This window comes from Ambystoma mexicanum, chromosome 1p, assembly GCF_040938575.1.
Source record: "Ambystoma mexicanum isolate Mex_15411 chromosome 1p, UKY_AmexF1_1, whole genome shotgun sequence".
Classification (NCBI taxonomy): Eukaryota; Metazoa; Chordata; class Amphibia; order Caudata; family Ambystomatidae; genus Ambystoma; species Ambystoma mexicanum.
Genome location: NC_090921.1, coordinates 92301385 through 92322496, shown reverse-complemented (window position 1 = coordinate 92322496; position 21112 = coordinate 92301385). Strand labels below are relative to the sequence as shown.

The following is a 21112-nucleotide window of genomic DNA, read 5'->3' as shown; positions in this document are numbered from 1 at the left end:
TGAGAGGGACTATCAGGACTAGTAGAAAACCAAAGAGAAGAAGAGTGAAAACCTGGCAAGGAAGTATCCTACCAAGAGACAAATCTCACAGCCAAGTTGTTTTGTGTACTAGAGTTGTGTCATTGATTAAGAGAAGACGAGTGAAAAACTGGCAGGAGAGTACACCAGGTATCCTAACAAGATGAAGACAAAGAGCCAAGTTGTTTTGTGTACCAGTTGTGTTGTTGATATAGAGAAACTAAAGGAACTGATATCTTTGAACATACAACAGAGTGAAGAGAAATCTAGGGGAAGAGAAACAACCTCTGGAACAAGAAACTCTATCCTTTAGGAATTTGTTGTGTTGGAGTTACACACTTATCCTTTTTTTTGAACTTTTATAAAGCAGTCAAGGACAAAGACCTTACCCTTTCACCTTAGAGTTATTTTTTATTATAATGTGAGGGCCAGAAAAGTACTTTGGACACAGGGCATTTTACTTTTGACATTTGACATACCCTTAGTTTTGTTTTTGTCAATAAAAGTTCATCACCAAAACCATAGGTCTCTGGGTCCGTGTTTCATTCCTGGTTCCTGGTTCCTCATATATAGTGTCTGAGTGGGATACCGACTCAGCTGACTCAAGCTGGGGAACCCACTAGAATTTTAAGTAAATTCTCATAATTGTCATCTTCTATGATATTAATTATCAAACAGTTAAATGGTGAGGAATGTATTCTTGAGGTAGCCGCAGATGAAACAATCCTTAATATTAAGCAAGCAATAGTAAGTAAGTTTCATCTCCCATCAGATGTCAACAGCTCCTTTTTCAAGGAGGGCCCTTTCTAAATGCTTTAAGACTGACTGATTATGCAGTAAAATCCAACAGTAAATTAAACATTGTGGTTAGGATCAGTGTAGATCTCCCACCAGTAATTCCTTCAGGCATAAAGCACTGCCTTAGAAAACCCCTGACCCAATGTTCCCGCTGGAAAAGAAAATCTAGGGGAACCAACCAAGCAGAGGGGCATTCCTGACCAATAAAATCCAATACAAATAGATCAGTCCCAAGAAAATGAAGATGTGTTTCCTTCACAACCGGTCAAATAGAGAGATGTATTAGGGACCCTGCTCTTTATACTTTTGAAAGAGACATTGACCGTGTTTAACAGGAAAATACTATTGTAGTCCCCACCATCATAGAGAACCCCGAAATGGCCACTCTAGAAAATCTGTTCACTCCGTTAACCGCCCACCAGATCCAAGCCGAAATACGGTTTCAAACTGGGTTGGATCAAATTGTTTCCTCTCAGCAAAGACCTATGCTTCCCCATGGTGTGTTACAGACTTACAAAGAGGGAGAAGACCTGAGAAATGTTTTATCAACTTTGAAAGGTTGGCACAGCAATTTCGCTGGGGAAATGACTTGGAAACTTTTTATCTGGGTCTTCCATTGAAAGGTGAACTACAAATGTGTACCAACTGTTGAATCCTTTAGGAACAGCTACATTTAATGAAATAAAACAAGGATGATTACAAAGGGTGGGCCAAACAGATAACTTCTATAAACATAAACTGAGAGAAATCAGACTGTACCCTCGAGAAACACCTATAGAATTGGGGGCCTGAGTACAAAATACCATCTCGTTATGGCTCGGCCAGAAACCCTTACCTGTGATAATAGAAGCTCTAACCATCAAGCAATATATAAGCTCCTTAACTACAAAGGCCAGTCCTTCAGTTAAAAATACCTAGTTTGGCAATGGCTGTAGAGACAGCCCAAAATAATGCTGAAGCCAGCAAACATCTAAAACTCATACTAAGAAGGCTCAAAAGGGGATTCCCCTTCCACCTTTTTTCCCCAGGACACAGAAGACCCATTAGAGACAGGAACCAAGACAGTTTCCATAAATCAATATTAAAAAATCTTGGAAGGGGAGAGAGAAACCCCATAGTAGGTAAAGAAAGAGGGGAAATAAACCCAGAGGTACGAACCTTTAACACGACTTCCATTGTGTGTTTCTCCCGTGAACAGTCAGGACATCTAGCTAGGCAATGCCCTTTAAATACGAAAGAGGAACCCACGGAAGTTGGGTATATGACAGGAAGAGAGTGGGAGGAATGTAGCTTTTCCTGAAGAGGAATTTATTGAAATAGCAAGTAACTTTGTCTGCAGGGTTACGCCATTTGAAACACACGATTCCGCAATAGTGAACGGGCTGCTAGTTAAGACCTTAATCGATTCAGGCATCCAACAGACAGCGGTTAGAGCTGAGTTAATTTCAACCAGAGATTTGAGAAGGGGACGTCCTGTAAAAATGACGTGCGTCTATGGGGATGAAGAAGTCTATCACAAAACCCCAGTTACATCTAAGATCGGGAGAATCAATCCAAATAAATGCTGCTGTTATTCCAGGATAGGTCTCTCAGTCCTCCCCTTGGTGTGTTTGTGAACATTGTGAAAAGCCAAAAGAAGGAAGCCATTCTCTTGATACCGGAACTTTGTTTTGGAACTTGGTTTCTTTCTGAACCAGCAAACTTTTGCTACTTTGAACTTTCCTTTAACCTTTGAAAAAGGATTACGACCACCTGGGCGGAGGCATCTATTCCCTCAGGGACCAGTTCCCCTGATACAAGGAACTGTGCCTGTCCAGAAGAAGGGAGTCCTTCTTCTGGACCAAGAAGACAGCAAACCCCTTTTAGGTTATTTGTAAATGTAAGGGTTGGAATTAGGTTTTGACATGGGTCAGTGGACTCTTTCAGTTCATGGGCATTCTGATGGACCCCTTAGTTTTACGTGAGGCAGGGAAACCCCTCTTAGTAATAGGGCTAGATGGGTTTTCTTTTCTTTACTTTTGTAAAGCAATAAAAGTCTTTGTCAATCACCATGCCACCATTGTGTCAGACCCGTTCACTGCGCCCTTGAAGACGTTTCAAACTAATGGAGCTCTTTTCAACATGCAGACTTCAGTTTTATTGCTGATAAAAGTTGTTTAGAACGTTCTGCTGGGGTGTAGATAACAATGTAATCCCTGAATTGTTTTTATGACTTGAATGTAGATGCAATCTATAAAGACTGAACTCTAAGAACCTTAATAGTTCAAAACGACTTGACCAATAAATGCACAATATTACCAATTATGACACATGGATGAGTTCACAGATTTTACAGATATGACTCCTTTAGAGTTCATCTGTTACTTCATGAGAGATTGTACAGCAAAACAACATTGCTTTTTGAGTATTTTGAATGCGGGAGCATTTATTATGTACTGCACCCAAAACTGCATCAACACTTTACAAAAATGGTGTACATACATCCTATATTTATTGCAAATAGTATCACAGTTTTACCACTGATAATCAAGATTGGCCTTTTGCTCACAAATAAGCACACCTAAATCAGGAAGGTGCTCTCCAACATTTATCAATAGACACTAAGCTCCAATACCCAATGCCCCAAAAGCCTGAAACAAGCAGCAAGCCTTATGTTTTCTAAAAAAGAAAATAAGCAGCCACTGGCCTGAAAGAACCGGCTAGCTATCTCCCCATAACAAAAGGAAATTGAGAACCGGATTTTGCCAGGCCAGGATGAAAGCCATCTCCAAGAATATGTTGGAACAATGAAAGTCCTCAATGAAGTTAAGTTGGGATTCAGCTCGCTCAGGGGAGCCAAACTCATGTTAGTGGATGTTACCGAGGATCTACTGTTATCTTGCTGCTCTTCACAGCCTGAAGACCTGATCCTCCTTCAACTCTTAGCGCCTTTGACCATGGGATTCTGCTGCTCAATATGGGGAAGTGGCCACGGATTTCAGATCTGGTGCTACCGTAGATCTGTCCCTTCCTGCCAAATGGGGGCCATCAATTTAAACATCTGCAACACCACCTTATCAATTAAGTAGGCATTGTGCGCATTCAGCTCTATCGCCATTACTTGTTAATAACTCAGTGGAAACCTTTGGATAAGCTGCCCGTCTACATGACCTACAAAATGTCTCCAGATGACGCACATGTCCACATCGACTTTGATCACAACTCAGAAGCAGAAACTGTTTACATATACTTGCAGACAAATGAAAACTACACGTGTTTGAACGTTTCCATAACTCAGCTCATGATAATTGGAGGCCCAACTAGGATTGTACTCGGCTCTTGGCCCCAGAAACTGAGAATGACCTCCATTTCCACATGACCAATTAAAACCAGAGGTGTGCTTTGCATCTGGTAGGATCGAACTCAACAGGGCCTCGACAATTCCAACGCAGTCTATTGTGAAGAATCCTGTAGATCCTTCACTGAAACCCTGCTTAAGATCTCCACCCAGGTGGCCAGGAGAGGGCAAATGCTTCCTGATCCTAACCCTGGGGATGGCGTACTGCGGGAGGATCACCTGGGTGGAGACAGGGCCCAGGGTGGTGAGGAGATTCTGAGCTCTGATAGGGAGATTCTTACCACTGTGCGAAAAAAGAGATTATGGCTTATTGTCATTTTAATGTCTCAACCTCATATTAAATCTAAGGTTGTGAAACCTAAGGTTGAAACATCAAAACATACTATGCCAAACGAAAGACCCTCTTTGGTATTTAAAATGAAATGTCCTCCTCAATCTCAAGGGTGCAAAACAGAGGATTGTGGAAATGTTGTCTTCTTTAAACCATCTTCCTCTGTAAAAGTTAAAACCCACAGCACCTCTGTAAAGAATATTAAGGGAATGAAATCTACCCTAATAAAGAATCAAGAAGTTGCATACTCTCTACCCTAACTAGCAATACCACTTGCATACTGTCACCACTACCCCAGGCACCCTATTCAGAACCCCTCTACCACAGCACTCATACCCATCACCTCCACCCAACCCCCTCCTATACCCACGGCCTCTGCCACAGCTCCATCATATAACCACCTCTACCCCATCCATCCCACCACAACGCCTCTAGCAGAGCCATTTCTTACCTAACAACCATACCCATGTCCTGTATCCAACTCCTCCGCTACAGCCATTTCATGCCCATCATGTCTTCCTGGCCCTCCCATATCCAACTCAGCGACAACAGCCCTTGCATATGTCCCTTCTAGATAAGCCCCATCACCAGAGCCTTCTCATACCCATCACTTCAAGCCCCCCCATGCCGTATCCTTGGAGGATAGTCCTCTCATGTGAAAATAATTGCTTATGTATAACATGCTTAGTAACCAGAGGTTTCTAAGAGCTGACCCGGGGTTCGAACCGGTGTTGCTCCGCGTCATCTTGCTTTCAATCCGAGCACGTTGTCCCTGAGCTATCCCCCCGAGACGTTTATCACCTCATTCGCAAATCGTCTGTACCCAACCTCTTTACCCCAACCCTTCTGAATCCAATGCCTACATCATAGCCCTTCCATAAGCATACAATCTACTCCAGCTCTACTGTACCAAATCCCTCTACTATATCACTCTCACATACATCACCTCTACCCAAAACCCCTATGCCCAATCCCTTCTATCATGGCATTCTTACACCATTACCTCTACGCCAGCCCTCCGGTGCTCAATCTCTCTCACACGGCACTCTCAGGCTTAGCACTACTGCACCAGACCTCCTGTAGCTGAGCTCTCTACCACATCCATCTCATAGCCATGACCTAAACCCCATCCCTCCATACCCAACCACCCTACCACTGCCATCTCGTCTGCATGAAGTGGTGGGCGGCCTGGGTTGCGGTAGTGGAGACCAGAAGAAAATGTGAATAATAGAAAGGGTTCGACATCCAAATACCCCAAAACCTTTTCTTACCAATTTCCTTTGCCACGTTTTCCAGTAACTCCTGCTTCCTGCTGATAAGTACCACATCCAGGCCTCTCTTGGCAAGCTTTGGTAAGGAAAGAAAGGGCACAATGTGAATTTCACAAGAGGCAGTGATCACAATGGCAGATGTCTCAGCCATATCTAGTTTGATGTGGCAGATTTGAGGTGCCTTGGTGATATAAGCATCATCACTGATTATGGAGTCTGCATGGCTGTACCAGTGCTGGGATTTGCCCCCCGCCAACCCCGCCCCGTTTCCTCCACCTGCCATGAAGTCATTAGGTTGATGCTGGAAAACTGTCTGGAAGGTAATCCTTAAGCTGTTCAGGGATGCTGACCTTGGAAATGCTGCATAGCTGGACTTAGGTTTTAACTGAAATGTTCAATTTATAATGAACCACACTGTTATACTGGCAAGCGGTGAGGAATGGCGTTGTTGTTGTTGTAGTTGGATTGACCATGGTTGCATTGGTGGAAATTGGTCATTTCTGGAGCCTGTATGTTTGCTGCAAATAAAAAAAAGTATTTTGGACTAGGCTGACCCAGGAAAACAGCTCAAAAAAGCATTCCTGATGTTGGCATTGGAGCAAGGGACGAAAGCAAGGGTTGACACTGCTATAGATATATGTGTTGGGCCAGCTCTACCTCAAATACATCTCTTCTGCCTCATTTATTTTAGTGCTTTCAGGCCCCACCTCAAGGTTTGTTTATTTATTCATACACAGAAGGAACAATGCTCTTTTGATCCCAAAAGAACGTCCAATAGATAAGAAATCAGATTTGACGGGAAGCAGTGAGCTTCTTACAATGGGGTGAGTTTGAGGGACGTTCTGACCAGGTTGTGGAGCGGACCAGTCACCGGGGACAATACATAAGAGGACATACATAGATTAAGGACAACCAACATTGGACATTTTTAAGTGCAGGTAGGCAGAACGGCCAGCTGTGCTCAGGATGCGACCATGATCGGTGAAGTGATAGAATGGAGGCAGAGGAAGTGAGAGACAAGGACGGTTAGAGGTGAGGAGCAAATGTTAGCTAGCAGGCAGATGAGAGGTAGGTTAAGAGGGTGATAGAGTGATAAAGTTCTCTGTAAAACAATACAATTAAATTAAGTTTTCGGGGATCAGTGAATTGGCACTTAAGTTGGTTGTCATTGGAATGAAAGTACAATATGGGCCCTGGGTGGCTAGTGGATTGGCACTAACATGTATGGTGAATTGATCTGAAATATGTTATGGACCCTCAGTGGTCACAGGATTGGAGATAATAAACCCGGATAGGTCAGTGGTGGCCACGACAGCGAATTGGCAATAGTGCACATGTCCCGGGTGGACAGTGGATTGGCAATGGGGGTCCGAATTCTTGACAGGTCAATGGATAAACAACAGGGAATAGTGTCTGGTGTAAGCAATGGATTGGGACAGCAATGTGGAAACTGTGTGGCACCGTGGAAGGTTAAGGGGATGCAGAGTTGGCATGGATCAGCAAATTGGCAAGGGAATATATATTATAGGTGGGTATGTTTACTGGCACATGGTATGATTGGCTCATGGAGGAGTCCATGGATTGGCAAAAGATATGGATTTGGGGTGAGTGGATGGATGGACTGGCCCGGGAGATGGACTCCGGGAGGGTCAGGGAGTTGGCACTGGAGTATGGACTTTGTGTGGATCAGTGGATGGCCACCGATTAATATATGCACTCTGTGGACTAGATGACTGGCATTTGGTATAGACTTAAGGTTGATCTGTGGGTTGCTAAAGGTTATGAATCCTAAATACATTGGTGCATAGCTATTTTAGATCGGTGCATAGCTATCAAAGATTGGTGCTCTGTCATTATAGTTCTGTGCATTGCTATTGCCGTATGGAGTGTTTGACAGGTTCATAGAGCTCACCCTGTCAGGAGGAGATGGAGAGCCTTTTCAGTCTGGGGTTGAAGGTCTGGCAGGTGATTTCTCAGAGTCAGTCCTGCCCCGGAGGGGTTGTGTGGGAGTTGAGGGGTCCCTAGCCTCTATCCCTTCTACCTGTGCCTGGTTAAATGAAACAAGTAACACATTTTCTTACCCCCATACCTATTTTTCATAATGCTGGCCAGTCTTTTTCTGTTTTCCTTAGAGGACTACATCACCCAGAAGATCTGGCAGTGTAGGAAAGCGCAAGAAACCCAACCGAGAGTGATCTGGTGGGGATTGGCGAGACATGGGAGTGATCTGCATAGCAGAACGGCAATTCAGACGCTCCTTTGAGGTCCTTATGCAAACCATGGCTGTCATGTGAGCTCTGAAACTGATTATACTTTGAGTAGGCCTCCATTACCAAGTGCCGGTGAATGTATGTAGAGGGGGGAGGGCTTAAAGCCTGTGTTATGTGTTTGCATACTTGTATCTCATCCCTGGGGATAAAGAAGCCACTGGTTGGCTCGGGAACCAGCTAAGGGAGATAACCAATGGAAGAGGAAGGGTGAGGATATAGAGGGGCATAGAAATCAAGGGAGTGTGGGTTGTTAGGGCAAGGTCAAGGGAGGAGAAGGAAGTCCAACAGACCGTGCAGCAGAAGGACGGTGCAGAGGAACGCGGAGGAGGGTTGCTGAAAAGGGTGTGCACAGTGAGGTACTAGTTGGTGGAAGAAAGTGGTACTTGGTTGTAAGTGTGCGTGTAAAGTGAATGAGAGCGATTAACAGAGAGAGAGTAGGGGTGAATGAAACTGAGTAGGAAGGTGACAGGTGAGTGACTGTGTGAGAAGGTACGGGTGGAAAGGAGAGAGGAGAGTAGTAGAGCGGAGATGGGAGAGTAGTCGAGGGCAGAGTATTCGAGTGGAGAGGAGAGCGTAGAAGTAGAGAGTGGTGGAGGGTAGGCATAGAAAGAAGAGCATAGAAGGGACAGCGAGAGGAGGACAGAGGGGGAATAAATAGGATGGTGGGAGGAATAGAGGGGAAAAATAGAAGAAACGTAAAAGAACAAGAACACATCAGGGCGACGAGTACAAGAGTGGGCCCGAAAAGGACCAAGTGGCCACTGGGTGATTGGAAGGCACCTTCTCTTGATAGGATTCTGTTGTGGAACCTAGGGGGGGTTCCAGAGAACATGAGATGGATAATGTGATTACCTTTAGGCCATCACAACTAGGCAGTCAATTATTAAACAGCCAGGGTTACTGATCTCTAGTGCCCATCTGATACCTGTGCTAGGGAGGGAACCTCCCAGGGCAGGCAAGAGAGGGAGAGAGGGAGTGCCCAGAGCGAGACACTTCTAGATGATGTCAATAAACCCCCCTGAACTGTCTGTAAGAGTTGGGGTGATCTTGAGGGCATCTGTCACACTTGTCAGCGGAGCCGTCAGCTTCTCTGCAGTGGCTGCTGGACGCCTCCCTAGCACTTCACAGGCCACGTGGACCTCCAGTTGATGTAGGAATTGTGAGTGAGGCTAACATACCAATCGCTTGAATGTCAAAGAGTAAACAATATGCAGGCACCTGGCTGTGTGCAGTCAGACAGACCATTCATTACCTCTTGAGCGTAGGCTTTTCCGATTCCAGATGTCGCGCCGGTCACCACTGCAAGAGAAATGACGTCAGATGCAGCTGATTCACACTGTTCCTTTCATGTCTAGATATTGTCCATGCTTAGCAGTTCCACATCTCACAATTCACAGCAATGATGTCAGACCTATGAATTATTTCAATAAACATAATAACTGTGAGTTTCACATGTTACCCAATGACTCCCATTGCACATGGCTTTCATTGCCCTTTGTGTTCTTTAGGCAGCATGATCAGTGTGCAGCACGCCATGTGATTACTGTCTTCTGGTCCATGCTCAATCGACTCATGGCATAGGACCGACAAAACGCGAACCCAGCGTGTTACTGGCCACCATATGGAAGAAGTGTCCACAACATCATGGTATCTGGTCTTTCCATCGAAAGCCATATCATCGAATACCATCGAAAATGATTCATTGAATTTCCTTTCAATCGAAAAGCATATTCATTGAATCATTTTCAATGGTTAATTTCGATGGATAGGGTTGGGGCTAGGGTTAGATTAAGGGTTAGATTACGGTTAGGGTTGGGGCTAGGGTTAGATTAAGGGTTAGATTACGTTTAGGCTCAGGGGTTAGGGTTGTGGCTGTGGTTAAGGGGGGTTGGGGTTGGGGTTGGGTATAAAAATAAATAAAACGTTACAAGGAGCTGGCCAGTGCAGAAATGTCAGCACTGGACAGCTCCATGTAACGTTTTAATGTAGAAAATAAAAGCATCGAAACACTATATTTTACATTTAAAAGTACATATCCATTTGTGGAAAAGTTTTGATGGATATGTACTTTTTAATGTAAAATATAGACTTTCGATGCTTTTATTTTCGATGCATCGTTTTCGATGCATCGTTTTCGATGCAATGACTATAAACCCATCATAACATGAAATCGACTTTTAATGCGATATCATTGTAGGTGATCATGTCACCAGGACCCCTCAGGACGCCTCAGGGGCAGAATGGGCCATGCCGGACGATTGCTGTTGGCACCAAGAAGGGAAGGGAGACAATGGCTCTCTAGTTTGGTAATCTCATAAACTGCTCTAAGAAAAACCTTACAAATTCCCGGGGGAAAAAGTGAGTTGAAGAATTAGTTTGATTACTCAGGCAACTATCGCTTGGCCTGCACTGGGTGCTGCTGTTCTTGTCACACCTGACATCACAGGTGACATTTCAAATGACCTCATCCATGTCCTATATGTATTAGAGTCGGCCGTAGGGCCTCCTTAGTTATGGGAAAGTTGGACTCCCTCAGCTGAAGGCCATTTTGGGAGTCTCCTGTCTTTGGAGCCTTGCTCAGTATAACAGCATTAAAAATATATAGGGAGCCCACTCCAGTTTGCTTTTAGGTTGTTCTTTGGGGTTCAAAACCGTACAGTGGTGGGGGACAAAATTAAAGGGAGACAGTCAGTATAACATCAAAATATAGCAAAAACAAAACACAGAGATCCAGTAGAACAAAAAAATCAACTATGGCAAATCTCTTTTTAAGAAATTTCTGCGGACGCATAGTGCCAAATCCACTGCATCGACGGATTATGGGTTATTTAAAAGTACTAAAAATAGAAAAGTAGGCCCAAAAGTAGTATTTTTCCTCCTATCAGGTTATGAAGGGCTCCCGTAACCAAATGGAAATCAAAAATCAGGGATGAACTTTGTAGATGCAAAGCCCAAAAGTTTGTATCGGGTGGCCATCGTCGGTTCGCAAACTTGGACATAGGTTTATATGGCCTGGCCCTAGCGATCCTAGACGCTCATCTTCAGTGAATTGCTCCTCCCTAACACGCAGGTCCAGACACCCTTCACCCCCCACCCAGAGACTGGGTGATCTGCTCCCACCAATTTCCTCCCCTGGTTGCTTGTAGATCCCTTGATGCCAGATTGGCTTGCCCACACCTCCCTTGTTTGATCCCCACTCCCTTTTGTCTCTGCTACATTCACCGTTTCATTCCCCCTACTACTTTGACTGCGTTCCATTGCTTCCCGAAACCAGGTCCGCGATCAATGATGACGCACCAGCCTTTGGATGCAGAGTCTGCAGACCGAGGTGGCGGGTTTGCAAATCCATGGGGCAGGACTACGCATTGGCCTTCAAAGTTAGAGTCACATTTGGTATCCAGAGGTTTGGGGATGTGTGCACACAGGCCACAACACACAGAATCAGGGTGGGGAATGGGGCGGGGCCCGTGCGCTCTTTCTGCTTGGCACGCCTCTGAACCGTGACCAACAGTCTTGGTCAGGAAGGTTATTGTTCCCTGTAGACATGGCCGCAGGTAGTGTAAGTGTGACCCTCTGTGATGTCATTTGCGACATCCACATTAGTGCATGGCGAGTTAGTTTCATTGGTCAACAAAGCTGATGAATCGCAGTAGTTTTTAGGTTTTGGAATGTAAAATTAACTTTCCTTCAACTAACTTTATTTCTGGATATTTGTTTATCAACCCTTTTTTTAGTTATATGGCTATAGAAGAGAAGCAGAGATCCCTTAGTAAGATGTTTTTAGTACATGTATTTGTTTGTTCAATGATATTAACCATGCTTTTCTGCAGTTCCCTGTCGGGGACACACCCCACCCTCTTCAACATTTTCATGAACCCCGTGAGACACCTTGGAAAGCCGTCTGGTTTTGGCGTTCACATCTATGATGACGACACCCAACTTTAAATCTGGAGTAGGTCGGATCTCAACTGCAGCAGTGTGATTTAATGCAAAATGTCAGACAACAAACCCTTCTTACACATTGTCAAAACCCAATATCTGAAAATGAGTTCCTCAGGAGATTTCGTGGACTACTGCAAGTCTCTTTTGGATAGCGCTCATTTTCTCATCTAAGCAAGCTCCAAAATGTCTAAACTTTGTTTTCTAATATGAACCAAAGCGGCCACATCCATTCGGTTTTCAAGGCACTACTCTGGCTCCCTCTATTGTACCATAGTTTAGGCTATTTCCTTCCTCATTCGTTCTTTTATATAGGCACTAGGTTTGCTTTGCTGGGAGTAGATGGGCCTGTTTCTAGGCTTCCAGTGAGTTTAATATGGGTATACCTTGCCGATGTGGGTGTGAAAGCCTACATCACCATATCACAAATGTTCAAGTAGTGGCTTCAAATTTAAGTTGACAAGAAGTGGGGACAATGCGCCGTCGGACTCCACGGAAGAGGATTCCTCAGTGGTAGAGGTTCACTCTATCAGAATAAAAAGAAATAAAACCATTTGGCTAAGCTTCAATGCATGCCCTTATGGCCTTTTAAAAGGATTGATTCCATCAAAGACGGCTTGTAGATCAATCAAGATTCCTGAAAACACTTTCTCAAGATAGTCTCAGACGAGTTGTATCCAGCGAGCTCACTGATCATAACATGGCCTTTGTACATGACCCTAGTCTATGCCCTGATGAAGGCTTGATGAGCAACCGATCAAACTCAGACAATTATATTCCAACAAGTGAGGGAATTAAAAAAAGACAAAAGAACGACTTGAATGCAGTTGCTGAATTATGGCTCCAGCAGTTCTTGTCCTTTCTTTGCTCAGCGAAAATAGCAACCAATTTCTACCCTCAAATTTAGGGAATTTAAATCCTTTGGAAAAGTAATGACGGCCTGTTATGTAACTAAGTCATAGTCAAAACGCATAACTGGACTTCCAACCCGGACATAAACACTGGCAAGATAAGAGTGATTTTTCCTTTTTTAGCAATGGCGTTTACCTTACAGTACCTGTCAGCAACGATTGCCCATATCACTTTTTTTAAATGGGTGCATTTGTCACATCGTCTAAACATCTCGATACCATGTGGAGCCCATGTATCTTCGATTCTCTTTGCATGCAGCCTTTCAATATGCTGCTTGTCATTTCACATGGCACATGGCTGTTCCGACATCTGTCACTCTCCTAGCGGAGGTGGCCTTGGAAGTTGAATGCCTACTACTTGGTGCACCCCTGACTGATAGATCGATGGACCAGGGTTCGAACCTGGTGTGACCCTCATCAATTGGGACCCCACTCAGGAGCCTGGTTCCCAGGATTCCATCCGCTACACAGTTGTGACTTTTAATGAGTTCAGTTAATCTTGAATTGCACACAGGTGGCCTGTATGTAGTATGTTCTCCTGCACCTACATATACTCAGATTTTTGGGTGCGGAAAGTAAGCATAGGAACTGAGCACTAACGGACCCATGCAGTGATCAATATTACTTGTTTAGAGTTTATTCTCTGACAGCACCGGGCTACTATGGAAAGTATTTTAGTTTGTCATGTTGTGACAAGTGTTTGGTGTTACTGGCGTGGTGTGGTGGCTTACCGCGAGGACCTGGTGTTACCGCAGCACCGAAAGGATGAACTGCTGTGCTCACGTGCTCACTTTAAACAGTCTGTAACACTCGGCAGCGCTGAGGGCGTGCGCAAAGTGTTGCCACAAGTGTTTGGTGTTACTGCCGTGGTGTGGTGGCTTACCGCGAGGACCCGGTGTTACCGCAGCACCGATAGGATGAACTGCTGTGCTGACTTTAAACAGTCTGTGGACCTCCTTCAAAAACTCGCCAGCGCTGAGGGCGTGCGCAAAGTGTTGCCACAAGTGTTTGGTGTTACTGGCGTGGTGTGGTGGCTTACCGCGAGGACCCGGTGTTACCGCAGCACCGAAAGGATGAACTGCTGTGCTCACATGCTGACTTTAAACAGTCTGTGGACCTCCTTAAACACTCGCCAGCGCTGAGGGCGTGCGCAAAGTGTTGCCACAAGTGTTTGGTGTTACTGGCGTGGTGTGGTGGCTTACCGCGAGGACCCGGTGTTACCGCAGCACCGAAAGGATGAACTGCTGTGCTGACTTTAAACAGTCTGTGGACCTCCTTCAACACTCGCCAGCGCTGAGGGCGTGCGCAAAGTGTTGCCGCAAGTGTTTGGTGTTACTGGCGTGGCGTGCCGGCTTACTGTTAGGACTTGGTTCTTCAGATTAAAGAAACATTGCACCAGGGCAAGTGCAGAGTTTGCACGGTATTAGCAGTAGGGCAAAGTTTGCCCTATTTCTAAACACTTGGAACTATTAGAAAACCACTGCACCATGACAAGTGCAGTTTGGCATGGTATAAGCATCAAGGCAAACAATGCCATAGTGTGAAAATACAGTGAAAATGTTTATTCTTTGCACTAGGGCAATGTTTGCCCTAATGATTATAACATGCAAAATGCACTTGTCACGGTGCAATGGTTTTCTAATATTTCCAAGTGTTTTTAAAAATAGGGCAAACGTTGCCCTAGTGCTAATACTGTGTGCAAGCACCGGTGCAAACAATCTGTATTCTGGCCCCTGGTGTTACTGCTGCACCGATAGGATTAACTACCGCAGTCATTTTAAACGGTCTGTGGACCTACTGAAACCCTCGCCTGCGCGAAGCGCGTGCGCAAAGTGTTGCGACAAGTGTTTGGTGTGCGGCGTTGGTAGTTGCTTGTACAAGCTCGCTGGAAAGAGCTACACCTCTAGAGACCAAAACTATTGTTCATTGACATAACTAAGGTTTTAATTTTGGTCCTAATAAGATATGCCTCTCCCAAACTACACGCGTATGCTACAAAAAATAAAAATGCCAAACCCAAACCCCGGATCCTCCCCCCTCACTACTCATGGCCATGGCACAAGACAAAAGTGAGAGACCTGATAACTCCAAGGCCCGGCTGAAGGGCGGGCACGTGGAGGGGGGGGGGCAACAAACAAAAACGGCTGGGTTCTTTGCAACGAGACAGATAGGAATATTGAAACAGTGATGCCTAGTGATGGGACTGGTGGTATAACCCAGGCAGAGACTGACAAAGAAAATACAGAAGTGGATACTAATTTATTCTCTCTGACCAAACGGAAAAGTAACCAATCAGAACACTGTGAAGATATAATCGGACTCTTGATTAATGTAATGTAATTGGTTACTTATAACGCGCGTAATACCCAAAGGTTTCTACGCGCGGACCGGGGAATCGAACCGGTGTTGCTCCTTGTAGTCTTGTTGCCAAGGCGAGCGCGTTGCCCCTGAACTATCCTCCCGCCCAATGATTAAAGAACACAGGGACCTTAGCATGACTGTGGCAAAAATAGTCGACATGATACTGGAAAACAGTGTGCCACACAATAAATCTCCCACATGTGCTTAAAGGCAAGAACTTGACAGTATCACACAACCTGAAATGATACAAATAGCTTGTGAGAATAGTCCTCGAGTTCGCGTATGGACTAACCAGGGTGCTCTGAATGAAAGTGACAAGGCTACTACATGCAGGAGACGGAAAGAGAGATGGGTCGAGAAGGAGAAAGAGCAGAAAAGGGCAAACAAGACATCAAATAAAAGAAAGGGGAGTTCATTGGCAATAATGAATGCTAGCGACATTACATGTCGTAGGACCTGCAAGTGACTGTTCCTGGTCATCTAAAGGGCGGCTCGCATGATGATCTCCAACTAAGAGGCCCCTTGGATCAATGGCTTACAGCAACAGCAAATAAAAGGCACCTGGGGAAAGGGGCGGGGGGAGTTCTAGTAATCAGGCAGGGCAACATGTGACAAAATAGCAAGAGTCCAACACCCTAGGACGAGGGGGAAGTAAAACTGACAAATATAAAGAGAAATACCATCGAAGAAAAGAATCAAAACAATTGCACAAGTCCTCAGATTGAGCCAGATACCCAAGTGGAAGACAACCACACTAAACTTGCCCAAATGAAAGGACTGACAGACTCAGTAGAAGAGAGCACATTTAACAGAGCCAGGGGAAGGAGTCTGGCCTGTAGAGCCTGGGTTATGCTTTGAACAGAACCACACTAAACTTGCCCAAATGAAAGGACTGACAGACTCAGTAGAAGAGAGCACATTTAACAGAGCCAGGGGAAGGAGTCTGGCCTGTAGAGCCTGGGTTATGCTTTGAACAGAACCACACTAAACTTGCCCAAATGAAAGGACTGACAGACTCAGTAGAAGAGAGCACATTTAACAGAGCCAGGGGAAGGAGTCTGGCCTGTAGAGCCTGGGTTATGCTTTGAACAGAACCACACTAAACTTGCCCAAATGAAAGGACTGACAGACTCAGTAGAAGAGAGCACATTTAACAGAGCCAGGGGAAGGAGTCTGGCCTGTAGAGCCTGGGTTATGCGTTGAACAGAAGCACACTAAACTTGCCCAATAAAAGGACTGACAGACTCAGTAGAAGAGAGAACTTTGAACAGAGCCAGGGGAAGGAGTCTGGCCTGTAGGGCATGGGTTATGTTTTGAACAGAACCACACTAAACTTGCCCAATGAAAGGACTGACAGACTCAGTAGAAAAGAGAACGTTGAACAGAACCAGGGTAAGAAGTCTGGCCTGTACAGCCTGGGTTATGCTTTGAACAGAATCACACTAAACTTGCCCAATGAAAGGACTGACAGACTCAGTAGAAGAGAGAACACAGCAGCATAGGTAATTTCCCTGATAATGTCTAGTCCGACAAATCCCTGTTATGCGGCCAGTCCATAAATAGCCGCAACACTGCTTTGATGGCCCACAGCTGTGCGTATTTAGGCATGGGAGGCGTGCAAATCTTGACACCCCTTAGCACCCTCACTACCGACAGGTGCTCCCTCACTGGAGCCCCATCCACAGGTTTGTGCCACACTGAAATTGCAGACCTGTACACTCCTACGGTCCTAAACGCCTTGCCTCCCTTTGCTGGAGAAGCCACAGAATGAAAAAACTGTACTACAGGGGCTGAAATAGGATGAATCCTGCATTGGCTGTACCGTAGGCACCACCTCCCCCATTCTGCGTCAGCTCCTATGGGTAGAGGGAGCCCAAGACTGCTTGATTAACTCAGCAGCTGGTCCTAAAAGGCCTGGCAGACTCCATCTGCTCCCAACACCCGGCACGCCAGCAGCTGCAGTTCTCCCGTCTTCATCAGAGGATGATAATTCCCTGACGGTTCCTGCCTGAGAGAAATCACTCACAGAAAATCAGAAAATGTTCCATCAGAACTGTAAACCACACTTGAGATTGCCAGTTCGGGGCGATCACGATGACCGCTCTCTCCTGACAGATCTTTGCTGGGGTCCTGGCTAACTTCATGAAGGGGGGGAGGGGAGGCGTAGTGTACCATGCCAGAGCATGACTGTCGAAAAGTGTCCACACATTGAGCTTCTGGATCCAGCCTCCAGTTGAAGAACTTGTTTAACTGTCTGCTCAACCTGGACGCAAACAGGTCAGTGTCCAGAGGGCCGCTATCGGGACCAAAACTTCCCTGTGCAGCATCCAATTGCTGGAGTCGTGCCAGTAGCTGGAGTTCCAATCCACTACTACGTTCTGAACGCCCGGAAGGTACTCCACCATCACAGAGATCCTATGGTCGATCAGTGGTGCCAGAAGTCTTTTGCCAGTTCCACCAGCATTCTTGACCGGGTACACCCAGATGATTTAGGTAACACACTGCTGAGATGTTGTCCATGCTGAAGGTGTTGCAACACTCCACTCTGTCTTTTGCAAATGCTTTGATGGCTAGAAGATGTGCTACCATCTACCTCACCTACGGCCATCCCCAATTAGGGTTTCTAGCGCATCCAACTTTTCTTGGAGTGGGCGCACCACTTGGGTCACTGAATTTACCAGGGAATCTCCCAAAACTCTTGAAGCTAAGAGTCCAGTCTTAGTCTTTCTCCAACATCACCTGGACTTGGCTTCCCTCACTCCCATCATCCAACTCCATGCTATGAGTCTCCATTAATACAAATCAAAGTGCCTGGGTGCCGGAACAAAGCAGGCTGAATGGCATGTCCTCTTTGATGAGGTGAGGGAAAATCGGCAGGGAGTGGTACCAATCCTGGCCTGATACCGCTCTCTTCTTGGGCTGTTATCTGCTCCCCAAAGGGAGTGTCAAATGTGGCCCCTGGAAGGGCACAGAGTTCCTGTACTCCGTTAACTTTATGGCACTTAATTGGTGCGTGGAGCACGAGGTGTTGCTCATGCTGTCTGCTCTTGATGCAGACACAGTGCTTGAGTTTCCAGTTCACTGGACTTTCAGCTCTTACTGGGGCTGAGCTTCTCCAAATTTGCTCCATATGCGCAGTGCCGGTGGCTCTGGAGCTCTCCTTCTGTAGAGGAGGTCCCAGACATGGCCAGCACCCCAGCCCCCCATTTCGAGGTACCAGGGACATACTCGCCAAGATATGTGACGTATGAGGAACAAATGAACCAACAGAGAGCAATTCTAGGCCTCTGCCCAGTGCCCATCATAAATGCAATACCTGTCGAAGTGCCTATAACCAGACAGCCATGGGCAGCTCGGTACCCACTGAGACAACAGTACCAGCAGCTGACACGAAATGAAGACTACTTACAAACTGTCCCCGAAGAGACCCAAAGAGTCTTAATAGAGGCCAAATGGTGACGACATACAAGCCCAGACAAACGTACAAATGAACATAAACGACGAACGAAAGTTGACACACAACGGCGAAATCCTAGGAATAATGTTGTAATGGACGTGTAAGAGAAAAGATGTGAATATAAAGAAACGTAACCATGAAGTGAGATGAACACACGTAACTGACTAAAATGCCTGTAAATAGGCTTGGAACACAAGAAGCTAAGAAAACGGTACTGCTTGCAATGCTTACTAGAAGAATAGAGAGGCAAGCACCAACTGTATCTACCTCAACAAAGCATATTATATAAGTGCCACTCCATTTTGTAAAGCAGAATTAAGCCCAGGCTGCAAGGGATTAACAAGGCCAAGATTCATATTCCAGCCAAAGCCAAGTGAAGGAGTAGAATCGAAACTCAGTAAGAAGCAGCTCAATGCCAGGGAATTCGAGGTCAACCTAAGGAAGGGAGGAGAGCGGCAGCCTCAGAGAATTGAAACTTCAGAGCATACCAGCCAGCCAGTGAAGGTCGAGATAAAGAGGCCCCAGGCAGGTGGCGAGGCTATGGAAGAATCAAATACACGAACAACAGGAAAATGAAGCAGATTTCACGGTGAACAGACACGTGACCAGCCAAGGGCAAAGAGGTACCAACGTCTGATGTCACCCAGAACCCAATAACTTTTCCTAATAAGAAGCTACAGTTTCGAGGCCATCCTCAGCCAACTAATTGACACATACCCCTAAAGTACTGATTGATGGAAGGAAGGCAGGGTGAATCTTGGGGCACACCGCATCTGGGTGATCATTCTGCATGCTGCTAATTAAAGTGGAGATTTATGCCTAGGGGTGTAACCCACCCAATCACAAAGGACCAAATAATCTAGGGTCCTATAGCTGTAAAACCAATAAGATGTCGTAGTTGTAGTGACGTCTATTACGAATGATGTAGAGGGATGAGCGTAGGCGCCCACCCGATAAATGTTATCCAATCCTTACGCTGTGTTACCATATACAGATATAGCACCTATACGTAAGTTACCTTTTCCAACCAATAGAATTGCGTGACAAACTTATGAGTGTTACACGTCAATGATGATGAATTTTGGGTATAACTATTGCTGTCGGAATGAAGAAGTTGGGAGATGAAGCGAGACAGGCGATCGCAACACTGCTGATTTCCATTTGTTTCCCCGTTTTTGTCATTAAACGGACTTCCCTTTGCCAAACCGTTGACTCGTCCTTATTGATTGGTGTCGGAGTAAGAGAATCCTGCACCCCATCCTCGTCAAGGTGCAGCTATCTCGTTTTAAGGTGCCGGAGGGCGAGCTCACAATCTCATGGGCCCGTTCAGAGGTCGCTCCGCCCTCCAGTACACTTCCATCCAATGTGTCTTGCGGAAGGCGTTCTGATCTTGCGATCGGCTTTTCTATTTATAAGTGTGTGCGAGTCTGCCAGAGTCTCATCCCCTGTGCAATGTCTGGAAAAGTGCGCACGGCCTAGGGGAGGTCAGCGGCTTCTTCACTCGGTTGCGCTGCGCTCGGGGTGATAAATACGAAAAGTGCAGCCGGGGCTCTGCTGTGAGCTAGGTCCTCCTGGGGACAGCTGCATCTCTCATATGCTGTGAAGAAACTGTACTCTGCCATATGCAAAATCGCGCTCGCCTGACCGAACCCAGTCCTATCTACGAAAATATTACGAGAACATCAAGCATTCAGATTGGTCATTCATATTTTGCATCTACCCTCCTGGAGAGTTAACTGATATGTAAAATGACACTGTAACATGTATGTAATATGCTCCAATTCCAAAGCTGAAACGAAAAGGTACATATCTAAAGGAAGTGCAGAAAAAGAAGAGGAAAGGACCTGCGCAGGACGTGACTTGTGAGACCCAGTGACAGGAATCAGTTCGAGAGACTACCAAGGACTTGTGTATGTGTAGTTTAAGTTTGGTTTTTTGTTGTGTTTAAGAAAAATGAAAGGAAATATGAAGATTTAAATCTGCTGTGAAGTGTAGAATAAAGAAGTTGAAGTATAATGCTCGCCTCTGGTTTTGTCATAGAATAGGTGTACCCCTGCACAGTAAACTAAAGTTATGTTGGGAAATTAATGGAGTACCCCTTGAAGTTATATCCTCTTATGTTTATCTTGGTACGACTATTTTTGTAAATCCCTCAAAAAAACTGTATGAGAAAACTGTGACTAGAAAGGTGATTAGTAAATGGAATATTACCAAACATTTTCTTGCTAACAGGGTGGACATTCAATAGAAGGTTATCTACAAATTTATAGGACGAGCATTATACCCGGTATCCTATATTGACTTGAGGTGCTCACTGAGCAGCACATCCAATGGTTCGACAGGCCAGAGGGTAAACTCTGGAGGTCGATATTAAGTTTACCAAGGTCGGTCCCTATCAAGGCCATTAGGTGTGAATTAG

General features: G+C 45.5%; 1 protein-coding gene across 1 annotated transcript in view; it reads right to left on the bottom strand.

Annotated features, from left to right (window-relative positions):
• LOC138454998 (very-long-chain 3-oxoacyl-CoA reductase-like) overlaps positions 1-21112 on the bottom strand; it is a 266556-nt gene that overhangs the window by 150914 nt on the left and 94530 nt on the right. Inside the window, exons 2-3 of the mRNA XM_069607112.1 lie at positions 9278-9324; positions 5756-5831 (exon numbers count right to left, since the gene is read on the bottom strand). Of these exons, the coding sequence (XP_069463213.1) occupies positions 5756-5831; positions 9278-9324 (123 nt within the window). The remainder of the gene's footprint in view (positions 1-5755; positions 5832-9277; positions 9325-21112) is intronic.